The sequence below is a fragment of the Macaca mulatta genome, chromosome 14, assembly GCF_049350105.2.
Source record: "Macaca mulatta isolate MMU2019108-1 chromosome 14, T2T-MMU8v2.0, whole genome shotgun sequence".
Lineage (NCBI taxonomy): Eukaryota > Metazoa > Chordata > Mammalia > Primates > Cercopithecidae > Macaca > Macaca mulatta.
Window position 1 is genome coordinate 94,016,284 of NC_133419.1, and position 20,359 is coordinate 94,036,642.

Sequence of the window (20,359 nt, forward strand, 5' to 3'; positions counted from 1 at the left end):
TTATGGCTGCATAGTATTCCATGGTGTATTTGTGCCACATTTTCTTAATCCAGTCTATCGCTGATGGACATAAGGGTGGGTTCCAAGTCTTTGCTATTGTCAATACTGCCGCAATAAACATATGTGTGCATGTGTCTTTATAGCAATGATTTACAATCCTTTGGGTATATACCCAGTAATGGGATGGCTGGGTCACATGGCATTTCTAGTTCTAGATCCTTCAGGAATTGCCACACTGTCTTCCACAATGGTTGAACTAGTTTACAGTCCCACCAACAGTGTAAAAGTGTTCCCATTTCTTCACATCCTCTCCAGCACATGTTGTTTCCTGACTTTTTAATGATCATCATCCTAACTGGGGTGAGACAGTATCTCACTGTGGTTTTGATATGCATTTCTTTGATAGCCAGTGATGATGAGCATTTTTTCATGTGCCTGTTGGCTGCATAAATGTCTTCTTTTGAGAAGTGTCTGTTCATATCCTTCACCAACTTTCTGATGGGTTTGATTTTTTCTGGTCAATTTGTTTAAGTTCTTTGTAGATTCTGGATATTAGCCCTTTGTCAGATGGGTAGATTGTAAAAATTTTCTCCCATTCTGTAGGTTGCCTGTTCACTCTGATGGTAGTTTCTTTTGTTCTGTAGAACCTCTTTGGTTTAATTAGATTCCATTTGTCAATTATTGCTTTTGTTGCCATTGCTTTTGGTGTTTTAGTCATGAAGTCCTTGCCCATGCCTATGGCCTGAATGGTATTGCCTAGGTTTTCTTCTAGGGTTCTTATGGTTTTAGGTCTAACATTTAATCCTTTAATCTATCTTGAATTAACTTTTGTATGAAGTGTAAGGAAGGGATCCAGTTTCAGCTTTCTATACATGACTAGCCAATTTTCCCAGCACCATTTATTAAATAGGGAATCCTTTCCCCATTTCTTGTTTTTGTCAGGTTTGTCAAAGATCTGATGGTTGTAGATGTGTGGTATTATTTCTGAGGGCTATGTTCTGTTCCATTGGTCTATATCTCTGTTTTGGTACCAGTACCATGCTGTTTTGGTTACTGTAGCCTTGTACTATAGTTTGAAGTCAGGTAGCATGATGCCTCCAGCTTTGTTCTTTTGACTTAGGATTGTCTTGCAATGTAGGCTCTTGGTTCCATATGAACTTTAAAGTTATTTTTTTCCAATTCTGTGAAGAATGTCATTGGTAGCTTGATGGGGACGGCATTGAATCTATAAATTACTGTGGGCAGTATGGCCATTTTCATGATATTGATTCTTCCTATCCATGAGCATGGAATGTTCTTCCATTTGTTTGTGTCCTCTTTTATTTCGCTGAGCAGTGGTTTGTAGTTCTCCTTGAAGAGGTCCTTCACATCACTTGTAAGTTGGATTCCTAGGTATTTTATTCTCTTTGAAGCAACTGTGAATGAGAGTTCACTCATGATTTGGCTGTCTGTGTTTTTGTTATTGGTGTATAGGAATGCCTGTGATTTTTGTACATTGATTTTGTATCCTGAGACTGCTGAAGTTGCTGATCAGCTTAAGGAGATTTTGTTCTGAAACAAAGAGGTTTTCTAAATATACAATCATGTCATCTGCAAACAGGGACAATTTGACTTCTTCTTTTCCTAATTGAATACCCTTTATTTCTTTCTCCTGCCTGATTGCCCTGACTAGAACTTCCAACACTATGTTGAATAGGAGTGGTGAGAGAGGGCATCCCCGTCTTGTGCCAGTTTTCAGAGGGAATGCTTCCAGTTTTTCCCCATTCAGTGTGATACTGGCTGTAGGTTTGTCATAAATAGCTCTTACTATTTTGAGGTATGTCCCAGAGGTACAAAGAGGAGCTGCTACTATTCCTTCTGAACTCATTGTGGTTTTGATTTGCATTTCTCTGGTGGTCTGGTGGTGACAAAATCTCTCTGCATTTGCTTGTCTGTAAAGGATTTTATTTCTCCTTCACTTACGAAGCTTGGTTTGGCTGGATACGAAATTTTGGGTTGAATATTCTTTTCTTTAAGAATGTTGAATATTGGCCCCCACTCTCTTCTGGCTTGTAGAGTTTCTGCCAAAAGATCCACTGTTCGTCTGATGAGCTTCCCTTTGTGGATAAGCTGACCTCTCTCTCTGGCTGCCCTTAATATTTTTTCTTTCATTTCAACTTTGGTGAATCTGACAATTATGTGTCTTGGAGTTGCTCTTCTTGAGGAGTACCTTTGTGGCGTTCTCTGTATTTCCTGAATTTGAATGTTGGCCTGCCTTGCTAGGTTGGGGAAGTTCTCCTGGATAATATCCTGAAGTGTTTTCCAATTTGGTTCCATTCTCCCTGTCACTTTCAGGTACACCAATCAGACGTAGATTTGGTCTTTTCACATAGTCCAATACTTCTTGGAGGCTTTGTTCATTTCTTTTTACTCTTTTTTCTCTAAACTTCTCTTCTCACTTCATTTCATTCATTTGATCTTCAATCACTGATACCCTTTCTTCCACTTGATCAAATAGGCTACTGAAGCTTGTGCATGCATCATGTAGTGCCCATGCCATGGTTTTCAGCTCCATCAGGTCATTTAAGGTCTTCTCTACACTACTTATTCTAGTTAGCCATTTGTCTAATCTTTTTTCAAGGTTTTTTAGCTTCTTTGCGATGGGTTCAAACATCCTCCTTTAGCTCAGAGAAGTCTGTTACTACCGATCGTCTGAAGCCTTCTTCTCTCAACTTGTCAATTCTCCGTCCAGCTTTGTTCCGTTGCTGGCAAGCAGCTGCATTCCTTTGGTCTTTGATGATGGTGACGTACAGATGGGGTTTTGGTATCAATGTCCTTTCCATTCGTTAGTTTTCCTTCTAACAGTCAGGACCCTCAGCTGCAGGTCTGCTGGAGTTTACTGGAGGTCCACTCCAGACCCTGTTTGCCTGGGTATCACTAGCAGAGGCTGCAGAACAACAAATATTGCAGAACAGCAGATGTTGCTGCCTGATCCTTCCTCTGGAAACTTCGTCTCAGACGGGCACCCAGCTGTATGAGGTGTCAGTCAGCCCCCACTGCGAGGTGTCTCCCAGTTAGGCTACTCGGGGGTCAGGGACCCACTTGAGGAGGCAGTCTGTCCATTCTCAGATCTCAAACTCCATGTTCGGAGAACCACTACTCTCTTCAAAGCTGTCAGATGGGGACGTTTAAGTCTGCAGAAGTTTCTGCTGCCTTTTGTTCAGCTATGCCCTGCCCCTAGAGGTGCAGTCATGCCCTGCCCCTAGAGGTGCAGTCATGCCCTGCCCCTAGAGGTGCAGTCTACAGAGGCAGGCAGCCCTCCTTGACCTGCAGTTGGCTTCACCTAGTTTGAGCTTCCCCGCTGCTTTGTTTACCCACTCAAGCCTCAGCAATGGTGGACACCCCTCCCCCAGCCTTGCTGCCACCTTGCAGTTCGATCTCAGACTGCTGTGCTAGCAGTGAGCAAGGCTCTGTGGGCATGGGACCCTCCAAGCCAGGCACAGGATATAATCTCCTAGTGTGCCGTTTGCTAAGATGTTGGAAAAGTGCAGTATTAGGATGAGAGTGTCCCAATTTTCCAGGTACCATCTGTCATGGCTTCCCTTGGCTAGGAAAGGGAATTTCCCAATACCCTGTGCTTCCCAGGTGAGGCGATGCCCTGCCCTGCTTTGGCTCACACTCCATGGGCTGCATCCACTGTCCAACAAGCCCCAGTGAGATGAACCCGGTACCTCAATTGGAAATGCAGGAATCACCCATCTTCTGCGTCGCTCACACTGGGAGCTGTAGACTGGAGCTGTTCCTATTCAGCCATCTTGGAACCAGCAAGTAGTTTAATTTTTTTTGCAGCTTTTGTAAAAGGAAAAGGGGTTGAGTTCCTGATTTGATTCTCCACTTGGTCACTGTTGGTTTGTAAGAAGAGCTACTGATTTGTGTACATTAATCTTGTATCCAGAAACTTTGCTGAATTATTTTATCAGTCACAGAACATACCATAATGTAATAAAAGCCATCTATGACAAACCCACAGCCAACGTAATACTGAATGGGGAAAAGTTTAAAGCATTCCCTCTGAGAACTGGGGCAAGACAAGGATGCCCACTCTCACCACTCCTCTTCAACATAGTACTGGAAGTCCTAGCCAGAGCAATCAGACAAGAGAAAGAAATAAAGGGCATCCAAATTGGTAAAGAGGAAGTCAAACTGTCCCTGTTTGTTGATGATATGATCACTTACCTTGAAAACCCTAAGGACACCATTCCTTTTATAGACACAGGAAAATGGCTGTGAAAGTGAGAAACCAAACTAAAACAATCATGTAGGTGCTGAAAGAGAAAAGTTGACAGAGAAAATGGGAAAAATGGGTGTTTGCACAGGGTGGGAGCAAGAAAAGTAGCAGAGACCATCACTGCAGAAATCAAACAAAAGGATTAAACCCTTTCAGTCCAGAAAGTTTTACTGACACTTGTGCAATCAACCAGGTACAGTACGAGGTCTGAGAAATAAAGACATGAAAAAGGTATAATCTCTCCCAGTGCAAGGAGTTCATTTTCCTTCAGAGCCAATAACCATACTGGGTACTGATAAGCCAGGCACTCTTAGATGCTAGTTGATCAGTGATGAACACAAGGGATATGGGAGTCCCTTCCTTCATGGGGCTTGCTGTCTACTGGTGAAAAATAACTTGTAAATTAACTTCAGTACAGCATGATCAAGGCTATTTTAAAAAGTGACACAGAAGGCCGGGCACGGTGGCTCAAGCCTGCAATCCCAGCACTTTGGGAGGCCGAGACAGGCGGATTACGAGGTCAGGAGATCAAGACCATCCTGGCTAACACGGTGAAACCCCATCTCTACTAAAAAATAAAAACAACTAGCCAGGCGAGGTGGCAGGCACCTGTAGTCCCAGCTACTCGGGAGGCTGAGGCAGGAGAATGGCATAAACCCGGGAGGCGGAGCTTGCAGTGAGCTGAGATCCGGCCACTGCACTCCAGCCTGGGCGACAGAGCGAGACTCCGTCTCAAAAAAAAAAAAAAAAAAAAAAGTGACACAGAAGCCACGAGAAAAACCAATAAATTCTGGCAAGAGATAAAGAAAAGGAAAGCATGGAAGGAACAGTTAAGCAAGGTTTCACAGAACAGGTACATTTAAGTTTCCAGACATTTAAGGTTCCAGATATAAACAAAGCTTTTCTAGATGCTGAGACATGGTACACTGGAAAGAAAACTGACCAGAAATCCAAGCCCCAATTCCTAACTAGCTATGAATTCTTTTATAAAAGAGGGTTTGACTCAATGACTTCTTCCAACACAAAAATCTAAGTGAATGGCTCAAATACAGCATATAGGGGTAGTCTAAATCAGAGGTTAACAAACTACGGTCTGTAGGCTACCTGTATTTGCAAATAAAATTTTACCTTAATACAGCCATATCTATTTGTTTACATATTGTTGCCTATGGTTGAACTGAGTAGTTACAACAGAGACCATATGGCCTGCAAAGCAGAAAATACTTTTTATCTGGCCCTCTATAGAAACAGTTTGCCAATTCTCAGTGAAATGAAGCATAGTCTATACTTAGAAAAGAGAGTCAAGTACACACAAATGCACAAGAACCCACACAAACATAGGTTCTTTAGAAAACATACTTCATCATTTTGCATAAAAATATCTAGAAGACAATCCTATATATTACTATGTAAAATGTTTACTGTACCATGGACATGTGGATAATTAATAAACATTACTGATTAAAATAATGATTAAAGAAGAGCAGAGGATAACGTAGGAATAATGATACCAGTCATAAAGAAAAGTGCTTTATAGTATTGTTTTGATGGAGGGATTTTTTATTTCAGTGCTTTCCACATTTGTCCAAATACACTGTCAATCTCTTCCAAGACTGCACACCACTTCTTCTTAAAGCAAACCTTCATAATATGAGAAAGTTTCTGAAAGAACTACATAAAGCTGTTCATTTTTGGACACAGTATCTTTTTACACAATGGCTATAATTACTGGATTTTAATAATGAATGTTCACTATTTTTACTTGATTTTTTTAGGCTACTGGCTAAAGCCTTATATCATTCTTTATAGAATGCCAATGTAAAGAATATGCTTCCAAAGCCTCTCTGTATATGCTTTTGAGATCTAAGTTTCACATAGCTAAGAAATCAGTAAATTATGTCATATTCTGATCTGAGAAAACAAGCATTATCAGTATTATAACAAAATAGTAAAATCAACAATTACAGCAGAAATCCAAATTGCAAGAAAAAAAGACTAAAGGAAAATCTGTAAAGGAAGATTATTTATGAAAGGGAACACATTTTCAAATTCAACCATGGCTTCCACAGAAGAAATATGAAGCCATAACTAGGGCTTTAGAAGAAAATGATTTCATTAACTGAAGAAAAATACTCACTTGTTTCACATTTTCAGCTAAGAAGACAATATAAACACTACAGAATCCCAGCTGTGTTATCACCAGAAAAAAGTCAACCACACTCCTGAAAAAAGATATCCACAAATAAGTATCCATAAGAGCTACTGAAATGTCAATATATTTTTTTTCTCTTTTCAAAAGTTTTAAAACATTTTATTATAGTATATATCCTCCTACTCAGCATATCAGGAACTCTGAGCAGCTCATACCAAATCTAACTTCCTGAAAATCTCCAGAAAGGCCATACTTAACTATAAACTACTCTACTAACACTGTTCTTGTTTTAATTCCCATCTCACATGTCATCTGTACAATAGGTAGCACTTTGCTGACTGCTTATGCTTCCTTATTTTTCTAGTCCTGTATTCATCTGACTTTGCTGAGGCAGAGCCACCAATAATAAAGTTACATTTAAATAACAAGACAATAAAATAAGGTTATGCTAAAATATATCCATACCTCAGATAAGCATGTAACTAAATACTACAACTTCATTTGAAATAATGAGACAACCACATTTTTCTTGTTTTCCTTTATTTAAAAAATTAATGAACATGATTATGTCATTATCTGAGCAGGTCATGCTTTATAAATACCATTTTATTTCATCTACCATAATGATCCTGTGAAATGGGTATTACTATAAACTCATTTCATAGTGAGAAAACCAAACCACGATGATAAATAATTTGATCAAGGTCAGAAAACTGAAAAACGGTCAAGTTCAGATTAGAACCCAAGTCTGTTTAAGGGTTACATATGTCTATTTTCCAGCTTTATCATATTTTTATTTATGTATCTTGTTAGATTAAAATCCTTAAAATTAACATGATTTTAACAATCACATATTAATAACAGAATAAGTACTTACCGTCCCCACGCTGCTTGCTTCTGAAGACAACTCCAAGGACTCACTTCCATAGCAAAGCTCACGGTGTCCCCGTAACCTAATGTTGACTTTTTAAACCTGTAATTTAATGACATACATGCAAAGGAAAAAAGAAAAATTTTAAGTTGGTCCATAAAACCACCTCTTGAAATAAATATAAAATAAATAGGAATTAATAAATGCAAGGCTATGCACTGATAAATGAGTTATCAAAATGTTAAGATCTTCATACTTTTAAAGCATGCCTCATCAAATTTTAAAAGTTTAAATCTGTCCTTTTTGCCAGCATATTAATTTTATCTACTGCTAAAGTTTATGTAACTTTAGCACATAACTTATAACTTGTAACTTAATATTTGTGCTTTATTAATTTAAATATTTCAAATGCCTAAAGCAACTACATTATTCATGTCTAAATTATTCCATTCTTAGAATAGCATTAATTAATAATACATCTGTGCAAGGCTGCACAATACATTTTCACATAAACTACCTCATTTAATCTTCCCATGAGGTAGGTATTATTTCTCCATTCTCTCTTTTTTTTTTCCCAAGTATACATTGTTATATAAAGCTCATAAATGATTTGCCCAAAGTTTTAACAGTATGTAATAACAACAAAAAAGAGTCAAGATTTGACATTAGGCTACTAGAATACATATACGGTCTACTGTCCAGTAGAAGTATTTCATGATACAAAAATAAAGAAAAATAATATTATCTTGTTGACTATCTACTAACCCATACATCACCAGAGATCACCAAAGGCATTATAATCAAAAGAGAATTACTAACACATTGAAGACCATTATGCTATAGCTAAAAGTCACACCACTGTCTCCAATGCCTCTATGTATCTTTTCTAATTTTTTCCATTTATACTGAGAAACCATACTATTTCACTAATAAGGCTACCTTTTAAAAATAAATAGATTCTAACCAGATTTAAATCATATGAAATGCTACCCTCTTCCATATTCATTACCTTAGATGTATTTATATCAGAGCTTAAAGGAAATACAAAGCACAGTAGAATATAAGACTATCTGATGCTCTAAATAAAAAGATAGCTTTGAAATAAATAGGCTTAACAAATCCACATTTACCTCAGACACAGAAAGTGACTGCAACGTACCAATATGTGCATACAGTGAACAGAAATAATTCCTATAAACACAAGGCTGATTGGTCCAAGCTGTGGGGAAAAAAATGTATAAGGTTTAAAAATTTAACAGAAATTGAGTAATCTCATAAGCAATAAATCAATGGATTTTTCATGTGCACTGAATAAATACTTGTTGGGCAAAATGATTAGTCATTGCATAAGGGAAAACTAATAAACTTGATGCAGAAAGAATTTCGAGTAATATTTAAGACAACAATGTATAATTCCATCTTATTAGCTACTTAAACCTACGAATATGGAGCACAGATAACAAAGTAGGATAGAACACAAGATCATATTGAATATCAAATGGCAAGTCTACAACTACCAGTGACCCACCGTTACAATTATACACAACCATGCATCATTACTGAAATCCCTAAAAAGCACAATGTCAAATGGAGACTGCGAGCAATTTACTTCCACAGACTGCTTGTTGGGTACTTACTATGTGTCAGAAACCATGCTTAGAAAATAATTATTTCAAAAAGTAGTAAATAAAATATTTTAAATATTTATTTACTAAAATTAAAGCAATGCTAATAATTATCAAGATACAACCAAAATACTGCCAAAGTTTATTTTTATAATCAAAAGTTTTTATCATCTAAATTAGGGGGGAAAAACAGTTAAATGCAGAGATAGTTAAAACTGTTTTTAGAAACTGGTCTATTCAAAAAAGGCTAAATATGATTTTATTACGTCATAAATGGGTTTCTCCCCTAACAAGGATCTCTGTAATTATAATAATTACAATAGCTGCCTCTAACAATGCTTTACATGTTGGTTTTTAAAAGTTATTGTTATTATTTTTCTTTTTTTTTGGAGACAGAGTCTCGCTCTGTCGCCCAGGCTGGAGTGCAGTGGCGCGATCTCGGCTCACTATAAAATCCACCTCCTGGTTTCACACCATTCTCCTGCCTCAGCCTCCCAAAAGTAGCTGGGACTACAGGCGTCCGCCACCACACCCGGCTAATTTTTTGTATTTTTCAGTAGAGACGGGGTTTCACCGTTTTAGCCAGGATGGTCTCAATCTTCTGACCTCGTGATCCACCCACCTCAGCCTCCCAGAGTGCTGGGATTACAGGCATGAGCCACCGCGCCCAATCAACTTTTCTTAACTGTTATTTAAATTCTAAAAACTTTATATTTGACTCTAAAAAACTATACAATGTCACATTACCAATAATCTGATCTATAAATATATTTGTTGCTATGATTATACTGCTAAATTCAATTCCTGAAAATCCAAAATAGTAAGAAGATATAACTATACCTGAAAATCAAAGACTGTTTTACGTTTGTGGCTTTACTTGGCTAAATATTACAAATAAGTAATGAAGTAGAAATGAATAAAGTAATTAGTATTTTTTGTTAGATATCATTATCACAGTTGACACAATTTTTTCAAGACAACATCTAAATGATCATCTAAACGTCACCTTACCAGATTATATTTGACTAGGTCAGACATTAGATTGCTATAAATGAGACTGATAACTGTATCTTAACTGGTGATTACAAAGATAAGTCTTACCACTATGCCTGCATTTTTTATTGCCAATGGAAGTCCTAAAAGGCCAGTTCCAATATTTCCTTTAAGAAGGTGTATAAGAGTTTGTACAAATCTGAAAAGTAAAAGTTATAAGACTTAAATATTTTCAAACAAAATCTATTTTAACATGATCATGGTTTTAGTACTAGATGGGAACTGAAAATTAATCTAGGCAAGGAACCAAATAACATTTCCATCCCACCACTGGGCCAGAAGTCATACTTGGTTCAAGTCCTATCTTTGCTAATTAAAAGCGGAATAACAAGAGTTATTGTGGATATTAAATGAGATAGTTAAATGAAATATCTGCCAAACAAGATAGTAAAAAATTAAATTAAAAAAGGCTAAAGGCATCCTCTTTACAGTGTGGTTTTGTACACAGTAAAGCAATAAATTTTTTTAAAAAAGTAATTTTCTCATAAGATATTTTGCTGCTATGATTTTCAAAACAATGTTGAGTATTTGGCTAGTAACAAAGAATATACTGACACTACCTATGTAACCATGACACTAAACATATTTGATCTATGATTGTCAACCTAAGAAGTTAATTTTAAAAAATACAAGTTTAAAAACTATATGCATCAACAGGTAAGATAAACATTAATTAATTTTTAGATACTATGAATTCCCTAAGGGATTTGACCTAAAAGTAGTTTCCAGAGGCATCTGAAGGATGTCTCTTCACCAGGAAGAAATAAGTTGAAACAAAAATGAAGAGCAAAAAGTTTAAACTTATGAAACAAAAATGTTTACCTAAATATTTTTTCAGTTTATATTCTTCTTCTCTGATCAATTGCGTATTACTTTGCTTAACCATTAAACTATCATTAGAATGAGAAGTTACTCGAATCTATTAATGATGACAAAATGTCAAAAAAGGTTTGCTTTCCTACCTCCATGACTTTGTTTCAGCATAAAGAAGCATTTACTACCTACCTCCTGATCATTTCAGACATCACTTCTCTTAACATTCCTGTACCACTTAATCAGATCTCCCTTCTTTCAAGATCCTTAGCATTTGTTAGGCATCATCACTGCAGTAATTCCTATATACTGCTCTGTGATTTAAATGCATTTCTTTCCCAAACATACTATAAACTCATTGAAGGTGGAGACTATGTCTTATATTTGTGTCTTGTAATGTAATAGAATGTCTTCCCTGCAGAAGATTACAAAATACATACTGAATTAAAAGAAAAGGAGACTTATAAACCATAACACTTACGAAATGCCCTCTTGATCATCAAGTTGGTAATGCTTCTGAACAGGCAGAAGCTCTTGCTCATGTTCTTCATCTGATGTCCCATCAAAATTCTGCTCATTTATCAAAGGCCTCATTACATCCATCTCTTTAAAAAAGAAAAACAAAGTACTTCACTATTGCTTAAAAATTTTGGATAAAGCTGGTATAAATGAATTTTAAAATATTAGGAAATACCATTTGTACTCATCTTTACTATTTCCATCCAAAGTTAGTTCATACTAATACCCTGAGTTTTAGTACATTTAAAAAGAAGCAACTAAATTTATTTGCTGGATATGCTGTTTGGAATATGCAGTGCAAGGTGAAAGCTTAAGTATTCAATGCAAAATTTTTTCTGCGTTATCCACAAGAGATTTATAGTAAATCATCATAGAATTACACCATGAGAAATGTGAATGATCAAATATATTTTCATCTCTGCTTAGCTTCGAATCATACTCTACAGGTAAATAGTAATCACATTTTTAAATCTTGAAGAAAATTACAAAGTCATTCCAATATTTAAAATTTCAGTATCAAAATTTGCCCTTTACCACTTTTTCAGTGTGTTATTTCCTGAAAACAAGAATATTCTCTTAAATATTCATATTAAGTTATCAAATTCAGCTTAACATTGATGTAATACTTTATTTAATCTACATTCCATATTCCACTTTCATCAGTTATACCAACAAATTCCTCTTAGCATTTTTTTCCTCCATCCAGGATTATATATTACATTTAATTGAATTGTTCTAGTGGTTTCTTTGCCATTATATTTTTTATGACGCCTTTAATCATCTTTTTTTCTTACTTAATTTTTTACTATCTTGACTGTTTTAAGTGGTACTCTCTGACTTCTACCTATTACCTATACCACAATTAATAATTTAATTTTACTTTTTCCTTTCTCTGTTCCTTATTTTCTCATTTTTAGTTGTATTCTTTCTACTTTGACAATACATAGGGATATTTTCATACTGTTCTTCAAATTATGTCTCTACTCATTTCTTAGACCTATAGCTGCAATCAATATCAATATTCACTATCAGTTCTCTGCCAAAGTTTCCTCAATCATCCCTTGGCTGGAAGATCTTCTTATAAGGTATGCATCAGAATGGCCTGCAGGGCTTGCTAAAACACACAATGATGTACTCCATCCCAAAGTTTCTCATTCAGCAAGTCTGGGGTGGGCCTAAAATTATGCATTTCTAATAAGTTCCCCAGTGCTGCTGATGTTGCTGGTCTGGGGACCACACTCTGAGGACCACTGCTCTAACTGATTCCTCAGGACGGTTTCATGGGCACCATATTCCCTGAGTTTTTACATGTTTCAAACTGTTTTTCTTTATAGACTGGATACTTGAAGAACAACTAGATATAAAGTCCTTGGCTCACACTTTCTTTCCTTGAGTTTCTTGAAAATGCTGCTCCACTTTTGCCTTGCTTTTATATGCTACTTTTGAGAAGTCTGATGGCAGACTAATTTTCTCAGCCATTAAGTAACTTGTTCATTTTTCCTAGAGGTCCTGAAGATACTTTCTTTGTCTTTAAAGTCTAATAACTTTACCATATGTCTTGGGGTTGATCATGCTAAGTCAGTTTTCCCAGGGACACAGTGGGCCCCTTTTGAGATGTTGATTTAGGTTTTTTCTTATTTCTACTATAAAGTTTTGTTGGATAATAGCTTTAAATATGTATTTGGTTCAAACACTACTTCTTTAGCTATTTCAATTACATGCATGTTGGAACTTCTTTGCCTGTCTTCCATGCAACCACTTTATATCTCTGACCCTTCTGATGTCCGTCTTTACCTCATTTTCATTCATATGTATCTTAAGTGACACATTAAATTTTCATTTCAATACATTCTCCCTTACGTCCTTTTTTGTTATACTCTATACAGAATAAATTGGTACTCTTATAAAACCATCATATTCGTTTCCCAGGGCTCTCATAATCAAGTACTGCAAGATAATTTATTGCCTCAAAGTTTTAGAGGCTATTAGTCTGAAAAAGTGTTGGGAGGGTTGGTTCCTTCTAAAGGCTGGGAGGGAAAGCCCTGTTCCAGGTAGGCCTCTCTCCTTGGTTTATGGACAGTCATCTTCAAATTCACATGACATTCTCTGTGTTTAAATTTTTCCTTTTTATAAGGACACCAGTCATATTGGATTAGGGGCCCAGCCTACTCCGGCATAACCTCATCTTTTTTTTTTTTTTTTTAGACAGAGTTTCACTCTTGTTGACCAGGCTGGAGTACAATGGCGCGATCTTGGCTCACTGCAACCTCCACCCTCCAAGTTCAAGCAATTCTCCTGCCTCTGCCTCCAGAGTAGCTGGGATTACAGGCATGCACCACCACGTTCAGCTAATTTTTGTATTTTTAGTAGAGACAGGGTTTCACCATGTTGGTCATGCTGGTCTCGAACTCCTAATATCAGGTGATCCATCTGCCTCGGCCTCCCAAAGTGCTGGGATTACAGGCATAAGCCACGGCTCCTGGCTATGATTTCATCTTAGCTAATTACAGCTACAATGACCCTATTTCTAAATAAGGTCACATCCTGAGGTATGCAGCACTATGACTACATATAAATTGAGGGGTGGGGGGACTACTTAATCCATAACCATCATAATTAGTTGTATGAACATCAGTTTCAACCACCAACATGTTAATATTTTTATTTCTAAATGTACTCCACTGCCCTTGCTGACTAGAGTTCATTTGCTTTTATTCATTTAGTTTATCCAAATTATCAGTTATTTGAACTTTCTGATTTCTTTCTGTCAGGAAGTATGCAGCATGTTCTGTGCTGTACTAAGTACACTATCTGTCCTCAATAAAGATAGTTATCACTACCAGTATTTCAAAAACTGAACAATCTGTTATTTAAAGCACACTGCCCAAGAGATCACAGCAGTAAGGAAAGTACGGAAAATGGTAAGTTTTTTCATATCTTTAACAACAATATGAACTGTGAATAATAAGTTTATTTGTAATGGCATTATCGAAGAGTTTATTTTTCATATCCTTTTAGATAAACCTGGAAATCTGGAATTGTTAAAATTACCTATAAATACTAGTTTTGTAATTCACAGATTTAAGTTTTTAAAAATAGTATTATAATGTTCAGAATCCCAAGTAAAAATTAGTTGGGACCTGAGTCACTCTGAAGAAACTTCAGAGTTCTGAACAAACTTCTCACATTGTTTAGCAGCTGTCATATTTATTTAACTGTGTTCAACAGTGTGATCCCTATGGTTACACTTTCCCTTACTTCTTAAAGTCATTAATTTTCAATGTTACATTGTCTAGAAAACATTAAACATGACTTACTGTGAAAAACAGCTTTTTCATATATATATTTGCTTTAAATTCATCTCATCCTTCACATTTAAAACCTTAACAAAAATTTGATTATTCCTGTGTACAAAAAATACAAATAGGTAGTAGGAATAAGATCTAATGTTCTGTAGCACAATAGGGCAACTGTAGTTAACAATAATTTGTTATGTATTTCAAAACAACTAGAGAAATGGATTTGAAATCTTCCCAACCCATACAAAAAAAGATAAACATTTGAGATGATGGATATCTCAATTATCCTGATTTGATCATTACATACTGTATGTTTATATCAAAATATCTCATGTACTCCACAAATACGTACAATTATTATATGCCAACAAAAAAATTTGTAACTGAATTATTTCAGGAAACTCCTCTAACTCTCTTACAATGAGATTAAAGTAAGTTAATTAAAGATAAAAATACTTCTTAATAGTGTTAGGAATTTAAGAAGTACATATTTATTTACTATTTTGATTCTACCATTAAAGAACCATGCAATGTGACGTTATTAGCTAAGTTCTAACTATGTGCTTAAATATTCTTTTTTTTTTTTTTTTTTTTGAGACAGAGTCTCACTCTGTCACCCAGGCTGGAGTGCAATGGCGTGGTCTTGGCTCACTGCATCTGAAAAATCTCTAAGACTTTCCCTCCAGCTTTAGTCTACATAGGGAGCTAACATTACATACTAAAAAATGTGTATCTGTTAAACTAAGAAAAGGTAAAGCAATCAGGTTTTAAGACTGAGCATATCAACTTGAATGATATAAAATAGCTCTTGAATCTAAAGAGTAAATTGAAAGACAACTAACTAGAAATATCTAGGAAATACTTATTACCCAAGAAGTTGCATCTTTAAATGGTAATAGCCTATATATACCTAGATCTCTGAACATTAGATTTATTAATAGAGTCAATTAGTCATTTATAACTTTTAGAAGCTCCAGGTAATACTAAATATAAAATGCTAAATTGTATTTTTGTTTCCAATTTAGGTATACACTACAGAAAAACACAGTAATATTATTTCCTTACACTTAACTCTTAATATTTTAGGAGAGCTTTTAGCATTGGCATTGGTCACAAGGCTGAGTGGGACATTCCAGGCTTGAATACAATTGCGTGCTTGAGAAATTTTAGGTTGGTGTAATGTCACTGAAACTGAAGGTAAATGTATATGGCAGAAGATTAAGCTGGAAAGCTTGATAAGTTTTCAAATCAGTGTTGTTGAGAATCGCATCCCTTTCCTATGGAAGGTTTCTGGCTCAGATTCAAGAAAGACAGCACCCATCACTACCACCATATCCTTCCGTTGGTTATTTCACACCGTGATGTCAGATGAAAAGCAGTGAGGTATGAGGTAAAGAATTAGCATTCATACTCTCTCTGGGAACTTCCTGTGGAACTCCTGGAAAGACATATACAGGAAAGTGGTTACCAGGAATTGTTTTTCCTGGCACAACAGACTCCCATGGCTTACCTTTAGTTTGTTAGTGAAAAGGATGTCAAAGACTATGATGGCTTTTATGCACATCAGCATTACAGGCAAACACATTATGGAAGCTGATGCAAAGAGGAGTAAGCCCTTCCACAAAATTTACTAGTTTCTGGCCCTTCTCAAAAACCCCTATTAATAGAATGTCATCCTCACTAATATCCACTAACACCAGTACCTCAACACAAAAGCTCTCTGCTTCATAACTGAATGTATTCAATTAAAGAGGTTACAAGGGGTTCCTATGCAATTTCACAAATATTAATGAGGCCCTAATATACGTTAAACACCATTAGATGCTGAGAATAATTACTAAAACTCAAAAAAAAAAAAAAATCCTGCCTCCATGGAGCTCTAATTCTAGCGAAGGAAAGAGACAATAAGATAATAAGTAAAACAGAGATAAGTTAGATAGTTTTAAGTGCTAAGGAGAAACACAAGGATTGAGACAGAGAGCCTTTAATTTTGGATAGACAACCAAAGGAGGCCTGAGAAAGTGGCATTTCAAAGAAGTCCTGAAGAAGGAGCAGGAGTGAGCAGTGTCCATATCCTGTGGGAGGGAGAGTAATCTAGGCAGCAGGAATAAAGGCAAAGGCCCTCAGGATGGGAGTCTGGTGTGTTTAAGGAACAAGGAGGGCACAGTAGAGTAGCTAGAGAGGAATGAGTGCGGAGGAGGAGTAGGAGATGAGATCAGATCAGATGTGACAGAAGGCAGACTGTACACAGCCTTGTAGACCATTCCATGTGACATGAAAAGCCACTAGAGCAGTGCCTTCCAATAGGAATGCAATGTAATATACATGTAAATTTATATTTATATTTAAATTTTAATTTAATTTAAATTAAAATTAATTTACATTTAATATTTAATTTATATTCAAATTTAATTTTAAATTTATGTTTCTAGCTATTATAAAATATTTATAATAAAAATATAAATTTATATTAAATATAAATTTATATTATATATAAATGTAAATGTATATTAAATATAAATTTATATATATAAATGTGAATGTAAATTTATAGTACACAAATATAAATTTTTCTAGTAAGTTTTTTACAAAGAAAAAGAAACAGGAAATTTTAATATTTTATTTAACTTGATTATCTAAAATATCATTTCAACATGTAATCAACAGTAAAAGATATTTTAGATTCTATTTTTCATACTAAGTCTTTGAAATCTAGCATGTATTTTACACTTGCAGCATATTTCAGCTTGAACACACCACATTTCAAGTGCTCAACAACCATATAACTAATGGCTATTGTACTGGGCAGCATAGCACTAGAGAGTTTTGGGCTTTGGAGTGATATCATCTGATTTACATTTTAACCAGATTCCTCTGGGCCTATTTTCTCATATGTACAATGAAAATAATAACTTCTATTACACAGGGGGTTTGTGATGTCATCACAAATGATAATTATATGAAATTATCATATACATTATATTTACGTTACATAGATAGAATATGAAGAATGAAATAACGTATATGAAGCGTAGAGCCTAGACCTTGGCACATAAATAAGTAATCAATAAACACTTTTTTTCCTGTTCCTCCATATATTAGAAGCATATTAAGCTGTACAGGATTTCTAAATGCCAATCTTTGACAAAAATTAGAAATAATTTAATAATTAATACTTCTGAGCATTTATGAGTTATAAACTGCTGTAAGATTGCGTATGCAAAGATGGGCAAAACATGTTATACCTGCCAGAAGGAAATAGAGACTAGTAAGGGAGAGAAACACTCAACAACTCAACACAGTAAACAGAGTTAAGAACATATGAAATAATAACTGACACCCCAAAGGAATTAAAGATTATACAACCCAATTTACATCATACATAATGTCTATTATGTTCCCAATGTTTTGTTGTAATTTTTAGTTAAGTACTAAATTGGGCAGCTCTGGAAAATGCTGTGATTATTGTAAAAATTAATGATGTCTTATAAACTAAAACACTATTAAGGAATACGTGTGCTACCGATTTACGAGTGGAGAAATTATAGATAAATAAGAAACATCAGCTTGATTCAATATTATACAACATTTATTATACACAATATATCTGATGTTAGGTGTATTACATAGTATACCATAGGGATACATTAACGGTGCATACAAATGGAACATTCTTAAATTAGGCAGGGCTTGTATGTTGTCTTATTTGGCAAGAAAATTGTTTGAATCTCAATTTTCAAGCCTAAAACCAACGTAAATTTCAAGTTGTAGACAGAATGTTCTAAAATCACATTAATTTAGCAATATCCTAGGTATTAAGTCTTAAAAATGTTTATTTCTTTCACCTAGTAATTCTACTTCTGGCAAGCTAGTGTATGCAGAAGAGGATTTTGCACAAGAATGTTCATTAAAACATTACTGATATTGAAAACTGGAAAACAAACTAAATGTGCGGCAATCAGGAAATTACTAAATTAAGGCACAGTCACTTTATGAAGTATTGCACTGACATTATGGTGCAATACTGAGGTCTGAGTAAAACAGGGAACAGTGTATCATATGCGAAGTGGGAAAAAGCTGAATATTTGCAATATGATTCCAATCATGTTTTCAAAAATTAAGTAGAAATAAGGGAAAGTAAATATATCAAAATGTAAACAAATTTACCAGAATATAGATGGACAATTGGATAACATTAGTACACTTTTCCTTCTCTGGAAAATGTTAAAAAAAAAAAAGAAAAGAAAAGAAAAGCAGTTGTAGCAAACTTGCATTACTTTTATAATAAAATTTAAAAATCACTTGTATTTTGGCAATAGACAAACTAAAAGAAAGTAGAAATAGTTTCATTTTTAAAAATAACATAATATTGTCACCTGAATCTATAAACTACTCTCCAGATATAAAATAAGAACCATAACTGTTTTGTTCATTTCTGAGGAGGAAGAAATATACACAGCAAGAAACTTTCCGGAGGGCCCCATGGGCTATGAAATAAAGTGCAGACCTTAAGCTATTCACATACCTTACGAGAACCTGTATCTTAACATCTCTACCACTGCTTTTTACATAAATACCCATTTTTGGAAATTCTTTTTTTAAATTAAATAACACTTGGTCATTGTAGAAAATCAGAAAATACATAAACAACATTTTTGAAATTAAAAATTACTTCAATTACCCAGAAATTACTACTGTTAACATTTTAGAGTACATATTCACAGGCACACACACATACACACAAACAACTCTCATATCTTCTCATTCTGTTTCCTATCTTTAAATACTATCCATATGCTGATAGCATCCAAACTTATATTTCCAGACCAGACCTTTCACTAATGCTAGACATAAATCCAATTGCCTACTTGATATCTGCACTTTGATACCTAATGGACATCTCAAACTTAACATGCCCCAAACTGAACTGGTCTTCACCAGCAAGCCTGCTATTCCTGCAACTTTACCCATTTGTATTAGTTACCTATTGCTGTATAACAATTTATGGCTATTGTCAGGAGCCCTCAGTTCTGTGCAACACGGAGCTTTCCTTAGAGCCGCTTGAGTCTCCTTGCAACATGACAGCTAGCTTTCCTTCAAGTGAGTGATTCAAAAAGAGAAAGCAAGGAGGAAGGTACAATGCACTTTATTATCTAGTATTGAAGTCATACATCATCACTTCTACCCAAATCTTTCATTAGACATAAGTTACTAAGTCCAGCCCCCACTCGAAGAGAAAAAAATTAAGTTTCTCCTACTTGAGAGACAAACATCAAAGAATCTGTAGGAATATTACAAAACCACCATAATATCCCAGTTAATAACAATTTCATTCTTCTAGATACTCTGGAGTCTTTCTTGTCTCCTCCGTTTTACTCTCTAACCCTCATCCACTCTGTCAGGAAATCACACTGGTTCTTTAAAAATATACCTAGAGGCTAACTATGTCTCTTCACCTCCACTGCCACTGCCATACTGCTCTGAAGGACACCCACATCTTTCCTGAATTACTGAAATATTCTCCTGCTTTTACTTTTGCCCCCTTACAGTTTATTCTTCACATGGCAGTCAACGCAATCCTTTTAAAACAAGGCAGATCATGACATTCCTCTGTTCAAACCCTGCATTGGTCCCCCCTTCCCTCAGGGTAAAAGTCACAGTCTACATTGCCTACAAGACCCTACATAATTTGGCCTCATCGCTACCTCCATCACTCTGCTTCAGCCACTTTGGTCTCCTTGCTATTCCTTTAGTTATTCT

At 35.4% G+C, this 20,359-nt stretch overlaps 1 protein-coding gene across 2 annotated transcripts in view; it reads right to left on the reverse strand.

Annotated features, from left to right (window-relative positions):
• SLC36A4 (solute carrier family 36 member 4) overlaps positions 1 to 20,359 on the reverse strand; it is a 48,807-nt gene that overhangs the window by 26,369 nt on the left and 2,079 nt on the right. For both annotated transcript variants that reach the window (XM_077964173.1, XM_015115465.3), the window contains exons 2-6: positions 11,263 to 11,386; positions 10,017 to 10,107; positions 8,421 to 8,509; positions 7,297 to 7,392; positions 6,405 to 6,489 (exon numbers count right to left, since the gene is read on the reverse strand). In XM_077964173.1, coding sequence (XP_077820299.1) covers positions 6,405 to 6,489; positions 7,297 to 7,392; positions 8,421 to 8,509; positions 10,017 to 10,107; positions 11,263 to 11,386 — 485 coding nt within the window. The remainder of the gene's footprint in view (positions 1 to 6,404; positions 6,490 to 7,296; positions 7,393 to 8,420; positions 8,510 to 10,016; positions 10,108 to 11,262; positions 11,387 to 20,359) is intronic.